This window comes from Coloeus monedula (genome assembly GCF_965178545.1).
Source record: "Coloeus monedula genome assembly, chromosome: 5".
NCBI classification, from domain to species: Eukaryota; Metazoa; Chordata; class Aves; order Passeriformes; family Corvidae; genus Coloeus; species Coloeus monedula.
In genome coordinates this window covers 4,147,216-4,164,433 of record NC_138785.1, presented here as the reverse complement: position 1 = coordinate 4,164,433, position 17,218 = coordinate 4,147,216, and the positions used below count along the sequence as shown (strand labels likewise).

At 46.1% G+C, this 17,218-nt stretch overlaps 1 protein-coding gene across 1 annotated transcript; it reads left to right on the top strand.

Annotated features, from left to right (window-relative positions):
- Positions 1-1,149: 1,149 nt before the first annotated feature.
- NDNF (neuron derived neurotrophic factor) lies at positions 1,150-15,522 on the top strand (the record flags this gene model as incomplete). The annotated part of the gene is made up of 4 exons (XM_082282580.1): positions 1,150-1,217; positions 12,051-12,245; positions 13,199-13,323; positions 14,132-15,522. The coding sequence occupies 4 exons, from the start codon at positions 1,150-1,152 to the stop codon at positions 15,520-15,522; spliced, it is 1,779 nt and encodes a 592-aa protein (XP_082138706.1).
- Between the last annotated feature and the right edge of the window lie 1,696 nt (positions 15,523-17,218).

The window sequence follows — 17,218 nt, the reverse complement described above, 5'->3', positions numbered from 1 at the left end:
AGAATTAATTTTCTCATTTGCTGTATGCTAGGACACCCACTGAACAGGAGAAGGACGTTAACACAGAGCTGTAACAGGAACCAGCTGAAAATCTCATGACTGCGTGGATGGCTTTGATTGCTCTGCAGGGAGCACATCAGTCATGTGGGACACATCAGAAACAGGCAGTGTGTCCTGTCACTTCGTGTCTGAGGTAGCTGATAGTCCAAATTCACCAAAAACCTGGTGGAGGGCATTTTACAGGATGGGTTTTAAAAGACACTGGAGTAATCAGCAACGCAAGCGGCCCGAGAAGCCAGCCCCACTCCACGACCGCTTCTCTAAACACAAACATGCCTGAGTTACCAGAGGGGTGCAGCAGATCCTGCAGAGAGCATCTCTCAGTGGGCTCTGGCCTTCCACCCAGGCAGGTATTTTCAGCATTTCTCACAGATTTCTCAGGGTTGTTCAGGTTTGGCCTGAACTGGGACTGCTCTGGCTTCAGGGTAATTAAACTCAGTGGTTAGAGAGATGTTTGTTGCTTGTGTGACAGCTGAGATAGGAAGCAGTGGGTACTTGCTGTGAGCACCTGGAAAACTGAAACGCAAAGGCAATAATTTATCTCTCCTACCTCATTCCCTGCTCCACGGGTCCGGATATGAGTGCCCCTCTGCTGTGACCCTCGCACGCTCCCAAGGTGACACAGCACCGAGGCCAAGACTTTCCCTGTGATTTACAGGGGAAAAGCATTGTTTGCCTAATTGAGTTTGTTTCTTTTTTTTTTTTCTGTATTTGAGAAAACACAACTTTGTTGAAACTTTATTAGGGGGTGAGAAAAATGATGCTTTTCATCTTTCTCACCTTTAACTTGCTCAGTACCAAAACAGAGCAGTGCCAGACCAGCCGAGGCAGACGGGAGGTGCGGAGGGATCGCGGGTTCCTCACACACATTTGCAGGGATGATTAAGCAGGGAAGATGTTTGTACAAAGCAGCCAGAATATTGTCAAGAAGCAAGTGCTCCCTCCCTCTCTTTCTCTCTATCTCTCTCTACTTTGTTTAGGTGCAGCAGATTTACTGCTAATTTGTTTATAGTCAAACAGTCTAAACGTGCCTCAGCATTCTGAAATCCAGAAACCTGATGCAAATCAAGCAGTTTACAGATCGGGATGATGATGGTGTGGGAAAGCCAAGCGTCTTGGAGCTGCCAGCTGGTCTCTGGATGCAAAGGAAAACATCAGTGAGCAGCATTAACAGTTTCTAGTCCCCATTCTTTCCCTTCCTTTGGCTATTAAATCTGTGTGTAATTCCCTGGGGGTTTTCTCTCCTGGGTAAGAATTACTTACTTGAGTATGATTTGTACAACTAATAGGATCTTATCCTTACTTGGGGAAAACCCTAGGGGCTCTCTCAAACTGATTTTTCAGTAATGAGAAATAATGAATAAAAGTCTAATAATCCTGGGAGGTATCAAAGTTACAATTTTGCAGGGAAGATTTAATATCAGTCAATTAAAACTTTTATAATCTTGTTACAGTACAATAGTTGGAAAAAAAATAATAGGGAAAACAAGTAGGTTTTAAGACCCTCTCACATCATGTGAACAAGTCTAAATGTAATGTTTGAATTAAGCAGGTATTTTAAAACAAGAGTCTAAGACATCTCTTGCAACTGTGTGGTAGCAGGGTGGCAGGTTCAGGGAAAGAAACGTGCTATGTTAATTTATGGAGTACATTCTAATTCCCACTCATCTAAGAAAAAGCAGTTGTGAGGTGTTTATGAGAAAATCCAGGTAATTAGGGCTTAAACTAGAAAATGCGAAATTCATACTCCTCAGCAAAGTGTATTTCCAGTAGCCCAAGACACGCTCTGGCTCAGCCTGTTGCTCAGAGAGTTCATGACCATCCCCACTGGGCACTGTGGGCTCATTGTGGGTCTGTTCACCCAGGGACTGTGCAGACCCCAGCCTGTGGCCCTCGGTGAAATGTGTGTGGGAGCAAAGTGGGACCTGGGGGCATTGTCCCCGTGGGCAGAGCCCCCCACACGGCTCCAGCCCAAGCCTCTGCTGAGATGCTGTGAGGGGACAAAGCACCAAGGAGCAGATACTGTTTAAGGAATTTACAGCTTTTTGGGTTTAACAATGATGCTGAACTGATGCTTTGTCCTTCAGCAGTAACTTTTATCCAAGACTGTTGTAGCCATTTCCAGTCACTGGCAAAGGGACACCCCCAGAAGGCAGCACCGGATGCAACACCACAGCTCTCACCATGTCTTCCCCCTTTGGGAAAAGAAATGCCCTTGGCGTGCATTTCAGTCATCTCTAAATGCAGAAACTCTTCCCTTCTCCCTTCTTTCCCCTTCTGCCAGCCCAGGATGCATGGGTGCCATAAGAAGGCCTGGAGGTTTTGGGGCTGTTTGGATGTTCACTCACCCATGACAGCCTGGCCTTCCCGCCCGCATGTGTTCCCTCCACTTCTGTTGGCAGCCAGCAGATAAAGGGCTAACCTTTCGCCTGCCAGCCTGGACAAATAAACACTGGCCCAGCAGTCAAGTGGAGCTGAAACCAACCCTTGCAATAATCTGTTTTTTCAGACTCCTTACCACAGCTCTGCAGGTGACCCTGGCAGGTTTGAAACTCTGGCAGCATGTCCCTTTGGAGCAGCCATCTCTTTGCACTTGGGAAAGACTTTCCAGCTTGGGAAGTAGAAGTCCACTTCTTAGAAAACAAAAAAGGTGCTAGAAGGAAGACTGAAGGCTGGCAGCTCCCAAACACACCCTGTCTTGCTTTGGTGTGATGGGCTGGTGGTGTTTTACAGCCTCTCCAGACAGGTGTGTGTGTGTGCGTCAGCTCTGACCAAGGCAATCTCCATGGCTCTGCCTCACTGTCTCCCCATCATTTGTCCTTTGGAGTCAAATCCTTGCTCTGTCACATGGCTCCTTAGTGCTGGAGGGACTGAGTGATGCTGGGTGAGCAGCTGGGGGAACTTTGGATTTTCTCTGGAAGCAGTGGGAATTGTCAGGCACCATGGGGGGGCTAACAGGTACCTATGTAGAGAAATTTGGAGCAGCTCATGCCCTTCACTAACAACTTTAACTAATTTATTGAGCTAATTTCACTAATTTATCTGTGGGAATCTGTGTCTTTTTTTTTTTAAAGCAGGATGCTGAGGAAATAGATACCAAATTTAGGCAGTGTGAGCATTCCTGCTCCTCATACCTATCCATGAAGTGTATAAAAGTGAGCATGCAAAAGAGTGACACCCAGGAGCAGTGCTGAGGCTGATTGTGCTCCCTGGGATGCCGTTCATCCCGGATGAGCCATCCTGTGCTCTCAACCACTGCAGCCCCTGAGGGACCAGAGCTCAGAAATGATGTGTGCTGCTTCCTGGGGATGGTGGGGATCAGACAATATCCATGCTGGATCTTGGAGAGTCTTTGCTGCTGTAGCTGTGGCTCTAACGCTGAGCGTGCTGGTAGAAATATGTAAATATCAACAGCTTCAGCACTACATTTGATACTTTCCATTTTCAAACACTTGACAAATGTTTACATATTTTCAGCAGCCCTTTTCCAGCTAGGGAAAATGAGACAAAGCATCTGTGAATTACTATGATACAAATCATAGTATCAAATCATGAGAGAGCACCTTAAGGGTTCATTAAGGACTGGCAGGGCCTAAGGTTTCCTTTGCATACCTTTAAACCTGAAAGCAGAAAATACTAAACCTGAATCCAGTTTTGGATAGTAAGTGCAATCAGATATATTTGGATTCTGATAATAATCCAGGGATTGGAAATTTTGAGGGATCACCTATCCATACAACATATGTTACTGTGGTTGTAAGTAATATCTATTGGTCTCTTCTCCCAAATAGGAGAAGTGGAAATGGCCTCAAGTTGTGCCAGAGGAAGTTTAGATTGGCTATTGGAAAAAACTTCTTCATGGAAAGGGTTGTCAAGCATTGGAACAGGCTTCCCAGGGCAATGGTGGAGTCACCATCCCTGGAGGTATTTAAAAGATGTGTAGTTGTGGCACTTGGGGACATGGGTTACCAGTGGCCCTGGCAGTGCTGGGTTAGTGACTGCACTTAATGGCCTTAGAGCGCTTTTCCTACCGAACCAATTCTCAAATGGGCCAAACTCTCAATTCAGTAGAAAAAAGTCGTCATTCCTTTGGAGTCAGCACCACTGCAGGACACCATTCTGGTGGCAGCACAGGGATGCAGTTGCTTCCCCAGGGATTGGGGATAAGCACCATGGGTTGTTACTGCTGCTGTCTTGCTCTGCTCTTCCAGCTTTCTGGAAAGCTGCTGCTGTTACTCTCTGTGCTGTGGCAGGTGAGAAACGCTCGGTGGTGATAAGGGCAGTGGGGTAACATGGCAAAGAATTCCTGAGTCACTGTTGTGGGAAAACTGTGTGCGTAGAGGTAGGGAAGTGAGCAGGAACAGCAATGCCCATGGGCTGGCTGTGGTTTGTAAGCCTGTGTACATGTGTGGTGGTGTTCCTGATGCCGAAGGAAACTGGGTGGCTGATGGAAGCTGTGGAAATCAGCCCCTGTGCACTTGACAGGATTTCCAAGTAGTCAGCAATATTCCCTTTTTTATTCATTGACCAAAAAGTAGAAGGGGAGAAGTGCATAAAGAATTCCAGTGTGCTCGTGGCACGGCTTTCCACAAAACATGAGTGCTCTGGTTGTTGCTGGAGCTGCCGGAGCTCGGCTTCCCCTGCTCCTGCTCTGCGAGTCACTCTGGGGACCTGCAGCTCCTGCCTGCCACTGCCTATCCTGCAGCTCCCTGCCCTGTGCCAGCCCCTCGTGTTCTCCCTGTTAGCAAACACCGTATTGGCCGGGAGCAGCCAGCAGTATTCCCTAGGAATGGCTCAAGCAACTTTAACCCCTTCCGTAGTTAATGCAGTTAATGACTTTGGGTTTGTGTTTTAGCTCTTTTCCAAGAAAAGTCTTCCAGCCCTGGCAGTTTGGGGATGTGACAGCAGGATGCACAGATCCCGGTTCTGTTCCTGCTCTGTATCGTGCCCTGACATTTCATCCCCATCCCTTGAGGATTTTGGCGAGGGCACTCGCTCATAATGTCATCCTGAAGTATTCCAGAGGAGCAGTGGGGAACTGTAGCAAATACCAACACGCTGGTGTTGGTTGTAATTTGTAATTGTTCGTGTGTTCCTCCCCACTAATCCCCTTGCTGAAATTCATTATGGAGAGAGAGCAACCTACACCCAGAGAGCTGTGCTGAAGGCGGAATGACTTGGCCGAGGAAAGTAGCTATTGTTTTATGATTAAAGGAAAGGCTTATATTGGGATTTCCTTGAACAAGGAAAGTCTCTGCCCTACTTTTATTGCTTGTAACAAGGGGATAATAATTACTTTCCATTATAAAACACCTCCAGCACTTGCACTGAAAGATTTGTGGTAGAGTTGCGTGGCATTCAGGGCTGGTTATCTTAAACGGCCTGGAGATGTGCAAACTGAAATTTCTCTGCCTTGTTTCTCCTGCTGGGGCTCAACCCCTGCTGAGGCTATGGAAAAAATTCCTCTACTCTGAGTTGGGTCAGACTCTCTGAGTGTGACATATTTTCCTCTGGAAGAGCTGGTACCAGTCACCTATCCCATGACACCTGCCCTCTCCAGGAGTGACAGCCAGCCACCTGGAGGTTTTGTACGGGCTTGGGGGGATGAGCAGGGACAGTAGCAGCGATCCAGGCCAGCCAGTGCTGGAGTGGCCAGGGGAGGTAACATCTGTCCGGGGGGGAGGGCTAACAGCTGGCTGCCACCCTGTGCTCCAGCACATCCCTTCTTCCCGTGCCGCTGCTACCCCCTTGTAAGGAGAGGCACTGAACAACTGAGCATTGTAACAGGGGCCGCCGGGGACTCGCTGTTTGTTTGGGTTTGACACTCAGTGCTGAGTCTCGTGGGCGGAGGTGGCTGTGAAAGAAAGAAACGCTGGTATGTGGTCTCCGATTGAAAAAAGGAAAACTATGAGGCATTTCCTCGAGTGTCCCAAATGGCATCTCCTGGCTCAGCTGGTTTTTGAAGCGTCCAGCTGCCACCAGCTCCAGGGTGACAATTTTAATGTAATCAGGGTTGAATCTGTTTCCACTGAAAGTGGAAAAATAAGTAAGTCTCAGTTTAGAAACAAAATAGTCCATGTAAAATTTGATTTTTTGATACCGTATCTCCCCGAGTGTGTTTGCTTTTCAACATGTCTAATTTGAGACAGCTCTGCATTTTGTAGTGATGGCCCTTCGGAGTTAACCTCTTCCCCAGGCTGTAGTTCACTACCATTGTTGTCCATTAAGATTTGGTGGAAATGTACCCTTATTTCTTCATACCTTCCTATTTTTACATGGTTGTATTTGTTTCCCTGTAACGCTACAGTGATTTGCTTGGCTAAAACAACGTTCCCAGCAAAGGACAATCGTGGGTTGAATTGGAATTGCAAGAGGCGCTCTGTTAATCCACAGATTATTGACACAGTGGACCCTCCATGCTTCAAAGGCACCATTATAGTCCATCGTGTCCCTGAGTACTTAGGGAGCTTTAATCCATGGATTACAGGTCCCTAAGAGCTCCTGCCCTCCCAGTTACAGCTGGTCCTGCCAACGGGAGCTGCCATGTCGAGCTGGCTGTGGCACTACACAAAAATATTTGTCTTTTTTAGTCCACAGAGACAGTGATACACCCCTGCATCCCTGTCAGGACTGCATTCCTTGTCCCAAGCCCCTGGAGAGGTCCCACGGCCCTGCCTGGCCCATGCTTTTCCCCAGGCACCAGGCAGGACCAGACAACAAGTTTTCAAAAGTGATGCTTTTAAAAAAGAAGGAACCACAAAAAAGCCCAAATGAAAAGCATACCAAGCATTTTCCAGATCCTTTAGGGAGTAGTCAGCATTAAACAGCAGGCCTTCCCTTTTCCCCTCAGGTCTCCCCCTAAACAAACAAGCTGAGCAGCTCCCAGTAAATGCTTAAATTGCAAAGGTGTTATTTTTCCTTGTTTGCACATTAAAAATAACTAATTGCATTACAATCCAAATTTATAAGTGCTTTTAAACTCCTCTGTTACTCAGGTGATAACTGTGTGTGCTGAGGTGCGTGTATTTGTGACATAGATCTCTGGAAATGGAGTGTATAATGGGAAAGCTCACGGCCTCTTTACTTGCAGCATTGCTATAATAAGTCAAAGAAGTCACACAGTGCCCTTTTATTTCCAAAGCTGGACTTAAATCACGTCAATAAATCTGCAGACTTACTATGAGATGCAGCATGGGTAATGTAAACAGAAAAAAAAAACCACCCCCAGCACACCAGAGTTTAAAAATAGGATGTAAGGAGGGAAAAAAGTTAACCATCCATACAATAAGAAGAGAAGAAACGCAACACAAAAGCGCTGTGTCAGGCAGTGCCTTGAAATTATCCTCACTAAATTACAGTCGTGCACTTACCACTCTCTGTAATTAACGTGAGTGTTTGGTTATTCCAGACTGCATTTGCTCCAGGTAAACCCAGATCATTTTTGTTTTCTTATTGTAAATCCTTCACAGGTCTGGGTGACCTGCAGACAGTTGAGGAGTAAAGCAAATTATTTCCATAGATCAAGGAAGATGACTGTGAACAATACCGGTGTTGGCATGTGGTGAATCCAATACTTTGCTCCCGTTTTTCCAGAGCATAGGTGTGTTCAGTGATATTGAGCCATCCTGTGAGTGTCTGTGTGAAAAAATGCACAGTGAAGTCCAAACAGGAGGACACAACTGCTTGGATCCCCAACAGCCAAACAAAATGGACTCTTGGCTTGCTGGGTGGGATTTCTGTGATGGGATGTAGGCAGGGAGCCTCTGATCCCTTACGGAGTATGCCCTGCACGGCCGTGTTTTAGTGCTGGAAAAAAAGGTCAGTCAGAAAATACCGTAGGCTTGAGCAGGGAAATAAAAATGGAGTGATTTCATTTGTCCCCAGGGCCACCTGTTCCTGGCTTGGGTTGAGGATGTGCCCACCCCACTGATCCCGTAGCCTGCAGGAAAACCCCATGAGGTGCTGCCACAGCTCCAGCTAATTTGTCCCTCGACTCAGAACCTAAGGCAGCTGCAAATCCCATTATCCTCCCCATTTCTGCTCCTAATTGCAGTTTACCTGGAGATTTGCAGATGGAGTTTGTTACCTGGAGGTCTTAAAGGCAGGACAGAGGGCTGTGTAGGGCTTTAGTAGGTGGGATTTTGGAAAGGTTGGGTAAAGAGATTATTAAAAATATAGGAATTAATTGTAATCATCATAAAACCTGACTTAACGATTATTTTCATGTATGCACTTATAACTCAAATTTTTAAAATGCCATTTATAAAATGGTTATTTATACTTTGTGAAAGAAGGAAAAAGCCCCAAGCCTCTGGCAAGGTGGTGAATTCTGAGGTGTTTAAAATCATGTATCTCCCTCTCCAATGTACAGCATTTTTCATTTGTTGATCTTCTTAGGTAAATACAGCCGGGTTCATTAAGCAAACCCCTCTGAGGTGTGGCTGTAGCTACCGGAGTGTTTGTGTAGCCTGGGAGCTGCTCACCTGCAGACAGCACTGCCGCATTCCAGGTTCAAATCCAAGGAAACCCTGGCCACCTCCCCTGGCATTGCTCAGCCTGCCCGGGTTCAGTGGCCTGCTGCCTGCCAGGCATAACTGGGTGGCATTGTCCGCTGGGAGCAGCCCTGCCTGGGAGGAGATGGGACCCCACGGATGCTCCGTGCTCAGTCTGACTCCCAAGGTCGGTCGGCCAGCACGACTTTTCCCTCTGGGTTTAAGGCTCAGTTGAGAGAGTTTGGGGAAAAAGTGAGAGGTAAAGATGGGCCATTAGAGGGCACTTTTGCAATCCTGGAGAAGGAAAACGGTGCTTATTATTTCACTTAGGACTGTTTATTTTGGCACTCTCTTAAATTCAGTGATAAACAGCAGGCAAATCCCTCCAGTCAGCAGGAATATATCAATAAAATATTGACTCCGAGTTTAAAAGAAAAGAAAACAAGATGAACTTGTAGAAAACGGAATAAAAGGCATTTAAGGAGGCGGCACAGCCTAGGGAACAAAAATTCACACAACATATTTCACGTAATTTGTGTGGCTTAGCAGTGCAGCGCTTAGGCCTCAGCTGGTACCTGGCTTCTAAAAACAAATCCAGGACATGAAAATGGTTTGTTGGAAGTTCCTGAGGACTGGGTGGCAGAGCACAAATTCACAGGCTCACATCTAACAAGTGCATTTTCTGAGGGACTCTGTCAAAGTCATTGGTGAGCTTGCTCAGAAACAAACATGGGATGAATAAATGGGCTTTTTGCTTTGCTCTTGATGTTTTGTATGAGTAAACTACAGAGGATTTAGCTCGAAACTGCCAAATTATAATGAGTGCACTGCAAGAGAGAAAATCTGATTATTAACTGGTGTGAAAGTGACAGCACACCTTCCAAAAACTGTGAGCGAGGTTTGGATGCCTCTTTGCTGTTGTCACACTTTTGGAAGTGTCGTGCATGAAAATTGGGCCCATTTTAAGCCTCTGAGGTTAGATATGTGAAAATGAAAGCACTCAAAATTCTATTAATTTGTCAAAGAACAGATTATAAAAGTTTCCTTTTTCAGTAACAGTTGACAACTTTGCAAGTTATTTCATGTGTGGGATGGGCAGGGATCACAGAACTAATTTTAATGTGTCTTTTTAGAGTTATTTTTAAGCCAAAATGCTTTTACAATTAGATAAAGAAATCGGAGACAAATCTGTACCTTGTCACTGCTCTGTAGTTGTTAAGGGGGGTAGAAACACTGTTTATGGGAGTTTTGAAAGTGCATTAGCTAGTGAAATTATTTAAAGAAGTGAAGCTTAGCCTATAATCAAAATGGTTTATTTTAGTAGAGGTTACATTGCACTGGAACTGACTATGGGAATACACAGGATTGCAATTTCAGGGGGTTCATGTGGAGGACGCTGTCTGCAGAAAGTGTCAGAGTTTCTTACCTAACCAAATAATCTGCTGTAACTGTTGTGATTAAGTTGGAAGGAATTTCTTCCCTGTTGGCCAACAATAATACTTGAAAAATCAATAAACAGCGTGGTAGAGCACACGAAACTCATCCTGCTTTGTGTGAGGGGAGCTTTCTGCCTGCTTCGGTGACTCAAGCCAGCAAGTATTTCGACTTATGATCTTTGCTCCAAAAGGTCAAATGTCTTTAACTTCGCTGATAAGTATCAACACTTCAGTCTAAATTCAAGGAAATCTGTCCACTGTCATCAAAAGCTAACTCAGGACCTCGTTGGGATAGATTTTGACAAAGGCTGGGAAAGCTAAATTAGGATTTACCTGTAAGTAGCAATTGCATATGTTAGCTAAGGCCATGGTTCCTTTCCCTTCTGTAGGGCAGAGCACTGCAGTAACCTGTCATTAAACCATCCCAAATGATAACAGAGCCCACCACTGGAGACCTAAAATTGCATCCTGTGAGGGAGTGTTCAGTGCACATCACTCCTGGCTTATGGATACTGCTGAGTTTACTACGTGTTTTCTCTTCCTTCTCCCATCACCAATTTCAGTGGGAAAATAGAGAGATGAAGGAACTGAGCTGGACAGCAGGATGTGGAGAAAATGGTAGAAAGGGGGGTGGGAATGAGCTAAGAGCAGAGAGAAGGGGAGGAGGTGCTGAGGAGGGGTGAGTGGGGGGACCTGCATGTTGGTGGAAGGAATGATTAAATACAAACGATGTCAGAGGCAGAGGAAGCAATCTGAGAGTTAAGATAGCCCTCCATGGCCTTGCTGGTGTCAGGAGCCCTGCTAGGCAGCATGTGGGTGGCTGTGTTTAGCTGTACTGAGAGCAGGACAGGCAGAGGGGGAGCTGGAGGCAGCAGGGAGAGGGATTTGGGAAGAGCAGTTTTAGTATGCTTAGACTACAGTGTGCCACTTCTCAAGGAGCTTTGTGTTTGCTATTTTTACATAAAATATTAGAGAAAGGTCAAGTGGGGTGGTGGGAAAAAGAAAAATCTCAGCAACAGAAGCAACAGATTTGATCTTAAAGGTAAAAGAAAGAGTTTGCTGTAAAGCAGTAGTTACTTCACAGTGCAGTACCTGGAGCAGTGCGTGACTGCACACTCAGTCAAGGGACAAGATAAAACTGTTCCTGCCAGCTCAGCTTTTTACCATGTTTCTCCCCAAAACCAGAGCTAACACAGCGTAGGTAATGGCCTAAACCTCTTTTTTTCTAATTAAAAAAAGCTTACCATTTAGCAATTAAAACTTGATATACTTGTACCAAAAATGGGCTGTTTCCCCCCTTCCTCCCCCATCCCAGAGCCATTATATATGAGATCATCTAGTGTACTGAAAGGAGATTTCCAGCCTGTCCCACTGCATATGTTAGGGCAGTCATTTCTGACCTAGTTATAGACATAATAATGAAAGGCTGAGATTATGAATTGTTATGCCTAATTTGTAAAGGATTCTCTGCTTTTGTGTTTTGCAATTCCCATCAGGCTTGAGGATTAAGCCCTGCTGAATTGCATGCTAATACCAATGTGCTTTGAATATGTGTGGGTTTGTATCACATGTTTTCCTAATTCGCTATTTTTGTAAAGAACAGTTTCACTGGAAATATTTACTTTCCAGAGGATTGCTGGAAGCCCAACCAAAATCTCCTAGGGGAAGCGAAGCCGATGTACCCTCCATCTGCTCTGTGCTTACTGTAGCTCCCAAGGCCAGTGAGCTCCATTTCTGCTGTGGCAAAACATCAAAGTGTAACTCACCAAAGCATGCAGAAGGCTTTTGCTCTTTGGTAGTGAGAGATTCCAATTTGAAATCAGTGCCTGGGCTTGCTTCAGTCACAGTTCAGGATGGGAAAATCTTGGTGACACCCTTTATCCAAGCACTGTGGTGGTGCGAGCTCTGTCCTTACAGTAGTTTTCCTGGTGTTTGTGTGGCAGTGAAGGTGCCTGCAAAACACAGAGTGCCTGTGTGCTTGTTGTAGGTGTGCCCACGTTCCAGCACAGATGAGCTGCTCGTGGTGCCCCTCCTGAGGTGGGACTCCCTGTCGTTGCTGCAGGATGCTCCTGCTGCGCTGCCCGCTGCTGTTCCTGCTGCTGCTGCTGCCGCTTGGCTCCAGGTCCCAGAAGTTGCCCACCAGGGATGAGGAGCTCTTCCAGATGCAGATCCGGGACAAGGCATTTTTCCACGACTCATCAGTCATCCCCGACGGAGCCGAAATCAGCAGCTACCTCTTCCGAGACACCCCCAAAAGGTATTTCTGTCTGGCCCAAGTGAGAAAGCCATACTTTGAAGACAGTAGCTCTGGTTGCTGGGTGCTTTGAGATAAAAATTGGATCCCAACCAGAAAAATACAAATGCCAGTGTTCTGTTTGGTGAAGTAACTATGTGAGCTTCCATCCCAGTCTGGCCTCCCCAGCTGAGGGTCTGTCCAATTTATTTGATTTCTGAGATGAGCCCAGAGCTCTCCCAGACCGTGGAATTTCCCTGAATTGGGGCCACTAACCACGTCTGGAGGCAAAGGGAGTGGGAAGGAAATTAGAAACTACAGGCTTGCCCCACCACACTTGTCCCTCTTCATTATCTCATACTGTGCTTTAAAGAAGCAGTGTAAGGCAGCCTGGTCTGAACTCCCCACTTCCCAACCTCCACCCTATGGGTCAGAAAATACTGAGGGTTAGACTGGGGAAGAATCTGAGGCTCTAGAGAGTTCAGGGAAGAGCTGCGTTGCCTCATATCACAGACTGCCTCCAGCCTTCATTGGTGAGGAACATTTTACAGTCGGTGATGTGTTGGGCTTGGGGGGATGTGGGAGGGCAGCTGGGGGTGTGTGTGTATCTCTATGTGCTTACCTGGACATAATGTAAAATGTGTGTCCTGCTTGGAAGAGCATATCCCTAAGTTCCAGGAGAGATCCCGTTTCCCTCATTTATGCCTTTGTGATTATTTGTATCTAGGTACTATAGGGGTAGAAAGTAAAGCGGGTGGAGGTGAGGGCAGGAGGCCAGAAACCCCTCTGCTCTGCCTTGAGCTGTGAACTCTACTCCTTAGCTCTTGCTCACCAGCCTTTCCATACCTCCTCTGCCTACCAGTAACACTTTTGACTCTCTGGCCACACCAAGACCATCCCTGATCGTGTCAAGTCAATCCCTGCCAACTGCTGCCATCAGGAGTTCCTGACATGTGGGTCTGTTAATCTCCCTCTAGGTATTTCTTTGTGGTTGAAGAGGACAACACTCCCTTAGCAGTGACGGTGACACCATGTGATGCCCCTCTGGAGTGGAAACTGAGTGTGCAGGAGCTCCCAGAGGAAGCCAGTGGAGAAGGTTCAGGTAACAAACCATCAGCGACTTCCACTGTCCTCTTCCCTGGATTTATGGTTCCTCAAACACTGAGTCTCACAGCAGGCCTGTCTTTATGATCTCCTGCTGTTTGGGTCTTCCAGTGCAGGAGGTTGACAGCAGGCAGCAACATGAAAAGGAAAAGGGCTACACAAAAGTAAAAGCTGAGGTTACAGTCACAGGGGGCACTGGATGCTGCCACAGCAAACTGTGTTTACCCAGTGACTCAGTTTGTGAGCTGTGTACACAAGATAAGCACTGGAGAGACAGGGCTGGCACTACAGCAGGATTGAGCTCACCCCTTGGAGGGGACTCATCTCCAGACACGGAGTCATGTAGCTGCTGTTCAGGAGAGACAAGAGTTGCCAGAGCCTCTGACACGTGTGCTGAACTGTCACACACACCACATGGTGGGGCAGACACACCTTCGGTCCCCACTGTGTTTAGCAATGAAATTTTAGTGTGACTCAGAGGGCCAAAGCCAAGGGTCCACATCTGGGAACAGGCAGGTGAGTGAGTTTCCCCTGGGGAAAACTGCATGGCAACTCCAAGTGGGATGCCTGACACTCCAGTGGAAGGTGTTAGCTACCATTCATGAGACTCCATTAATGCTGGTCAGGTGGAATTTCTATTGCATTTGGTTTGAACCTGAGTGCCAAAGCAATTTTCCTCTTTATTTGACAGAAGTGTTGATCAATTACATCTTACTGAGAAGATAAAACCTTCCTTTTCCATCTCACATTTGTATTTTAGGTAGTAAAATGTGTCTGTACAAATGTTTTCCTTTGCTTTACTCCAGGTGACCCAGAGCCCCTTGAGCAACAGAAACAGCAGATTACCAATGAGGAAGGCACGGAGCTCTTCTCCTACAAAGGCAACGACGTGGAGTACTTTGTGTCCTCTAGTTCCCCGTCTGGGCTGTACCAGCTGGATCTGCTGTCGACAGAGAAAGACACCCATTTTAAAGTGTATGCAACCACGACTCCAGAGTCAGACCAGCCTTATCCTGAGTTACCCTATGATCCCAGAATTGATGTCACCTCTCTGGGACGTACTACAGTGACGCTGGCATGGAAACCGAGCCCCACAGCCTCCTTACTGAGACAGCCCATCCAGTACTGCATAGTCATCAACAAAGAGCACAACTTCAAAAGCCTCTGCGCCGTCGAAGCCAAGCTCAGCTCTGATGATGCCTTCATGATGGCTCCAAAACCAGGCCTGGATTTCAGTCCCTTTGACTTTGCCCATTTTGGCTTCCCTGCAGACAACAACTCTGGCAAAGAACGTGGTTTCCTAAAATCATCGAAGTTTGGGCGGCAAATGTCCCCGAAGCCGAGAGTTGACCTGCATAGAGTTTGTATTGGGAACAAGAACATCTTCACCGTGTCTGACCTGAAGCCAGACACGCAGTACTACTTCGACATGTTTGCAGTGAACACCAACACCAACATGAGCACCGCGTACGTCGGCACCTTTGCCAGGACCAAGGAGGAGGCGAAGCAGAAAACAGTCGAGCTGAAGGATGGCAAAGTTACAGATGTATTCATCAAAAGAAAGGGAGCCAAATTTCTACGTTTTGCCCCTGTTTCATCTCACCAAAAAGTCACCTTTTCCGTTCATTCCTGCCTGGATGCTGTTCAGATCCAAGTTAGGAGAGATGGAAAACTTCTCTTGTCTCAAAGCGTGGAGGGTGTGCGGCAGTTCCAGCTCCGGGGGAAAGCAAAAGCTAAATATCTTATTAGGCTGAAGGGAAGCAAGAAAGGTGCTTCCATGCTGAAGATCCTGGCTACAACGAGGCCTAACAAGCAGTCGTTCCCTTCCCTTCCCGAAGATACGCGGATCAAAGCCTTTGACAAACTCCGCACGTGCTCCTCGGTCACAGTGGCGTGGCTGGGCACACAGGAGAGGAACAAATTCTGCATCTACAAGAGGGAAGTGGATGACAACTACAATGATGAGCAGAAGAAAAGAGAGCAGAACCAGTGCTTGGGTCCAGACACGAGGAAGAAGTCAGAAAAGGTTCTCTGTAAATACTTCCACAGCCAGAACATCCAGAAAGCAGTGACCACAGAGACAATCAGAGGCCTGCAGCCTGGCAAGTCCTACCTGCTGGATGTTTATGTGATAGGGCACGGCGGGCACTCGGTGAAATACCAGAGCAAACTGGTGAAAACAAGGAAGTTCTGTTAGTGCTCCTGTACAGAGGAACACGTGGAACTCCGGACTGAGCATTATCCTGCTTCCCAGTATATGGATTGACTACTTGCACAGCTGAGAAGTTGTGACCTGTATTTGTACTGTGTAGAAAAAATATCAACTTGTATATTTATGTTTACATAACTCATTGTTTGGAGGAACTGAGGCTGGTGCTGTCTGGTGGCACCTGGCAGCGGTGTTATCATGTGTCCAGTGACCCACATGTGATGCTCAGTAGATGCCCAAGGTAGCAGGAAACTTTGGAGGAACTGGCACGCCTTTGCTTCCATATTGCATGAACTGCTTCTAAATTATTTTATACTTAAAAAGGCTGAGATACATCATTTGTCCACCTTGTTACTCACACACACAACTCACAGACATACACCCTTTCTCTCAGTGTAGATGGTAGGGTTTCTGTAAATTATTTTATAGAGTCTTGTTTTAAATGTTTATGTTTCTATGATTGTAAACTATTAAAATCTCTCCCCAATAAAATACAGATCTAAACTAAGTATTAACTGGGCTGCACATGAAGCAGTTTCATTGCTAATGTAAATTCTTACCTAGCTGATTTTCATGTTTAAATACTGTATGTATTTCATGTACAAAGTTGCCATAACGTTATATTCCTGTACATAAAATTAAAAATATTAGATTATATATTGTTGGTTTCTTGTTGGGTTTTTTTTTGACATTCTAAGCAGGCAGACAGACTTGGGGACAGAAGAGACAGGCTGAAACTTGAACTGAATTCAGTTTTCCTGTTTCCTTGTGGTTTGGAGTCTGAGTTAGAGAGGCCATGCAGATCTTTTGTATGGTCATTTGTTATTTTTTCTAAGATTATCATTGGAAGCATTTGCTTTCTGGATGCTGCTGGGTTTGACCACAGTAGTAATAAGCTGAAAAGATTGTATTTTTTCCATTGACAAGAATGGTAGTGCTACAAAAACCCCAGGTACTATCATTTAATTTGCAGTTATTTCCATGGTGTAGATTTCTTTAAGATACTATATTTCTGGATCTCATATTATCTAAATTGTCTTCTTTGTTTTTCCATGTCACCTCCATTGACTCAAAAGCCTGTAGACAGCTGCTTAATGGAAAACAAACTTCAGAGAAGCAGCTAGGCCAGCCCAATTTCAAGCAGTGAAGTTAGGAAGGAAAGGGACCAAAATCCATATGAAGCCTGAAAGCAGATTCCTCTTAGGCTGCTGATAGGGAAAACCAGACCTGTTCATCCCTGCAAAGGTGAGCTGCAGTTTTCCTTGGCACCATAGTGCTGAGCTCCTCAGGTTTTCCTTTCTACTGCCCCCAGCACATTTCAGGTTGCAGACTGGTGGGTGGCAGCAGGGTTTTGTGGCTGCACAAGCTCCCATGCCATTCCACATGCTGAGTTTGTTGTGATTCTCCCAAGAAACAGGTAGGTACCATATTAAGATTGATCAGAAGACACTTGGTGTGTTTCATGTGGTTATTTAATAAATGGAATAGTGGGAATTCAGATTTCTCTGGAGATGATCTCTCTGATTCCTTAAAGGAACTGGCTTCAGTAACAAACATTTGCTGGATTATCATGCCAGGATGTACATGAGCAGTAGGTGACTCCAGCTGGGAATCCTTAAGAACAGGACACTGGTACCAAGGTTAGATCACCAGTTGCCAGGCAGATACTTGCCCTGTATTTCAC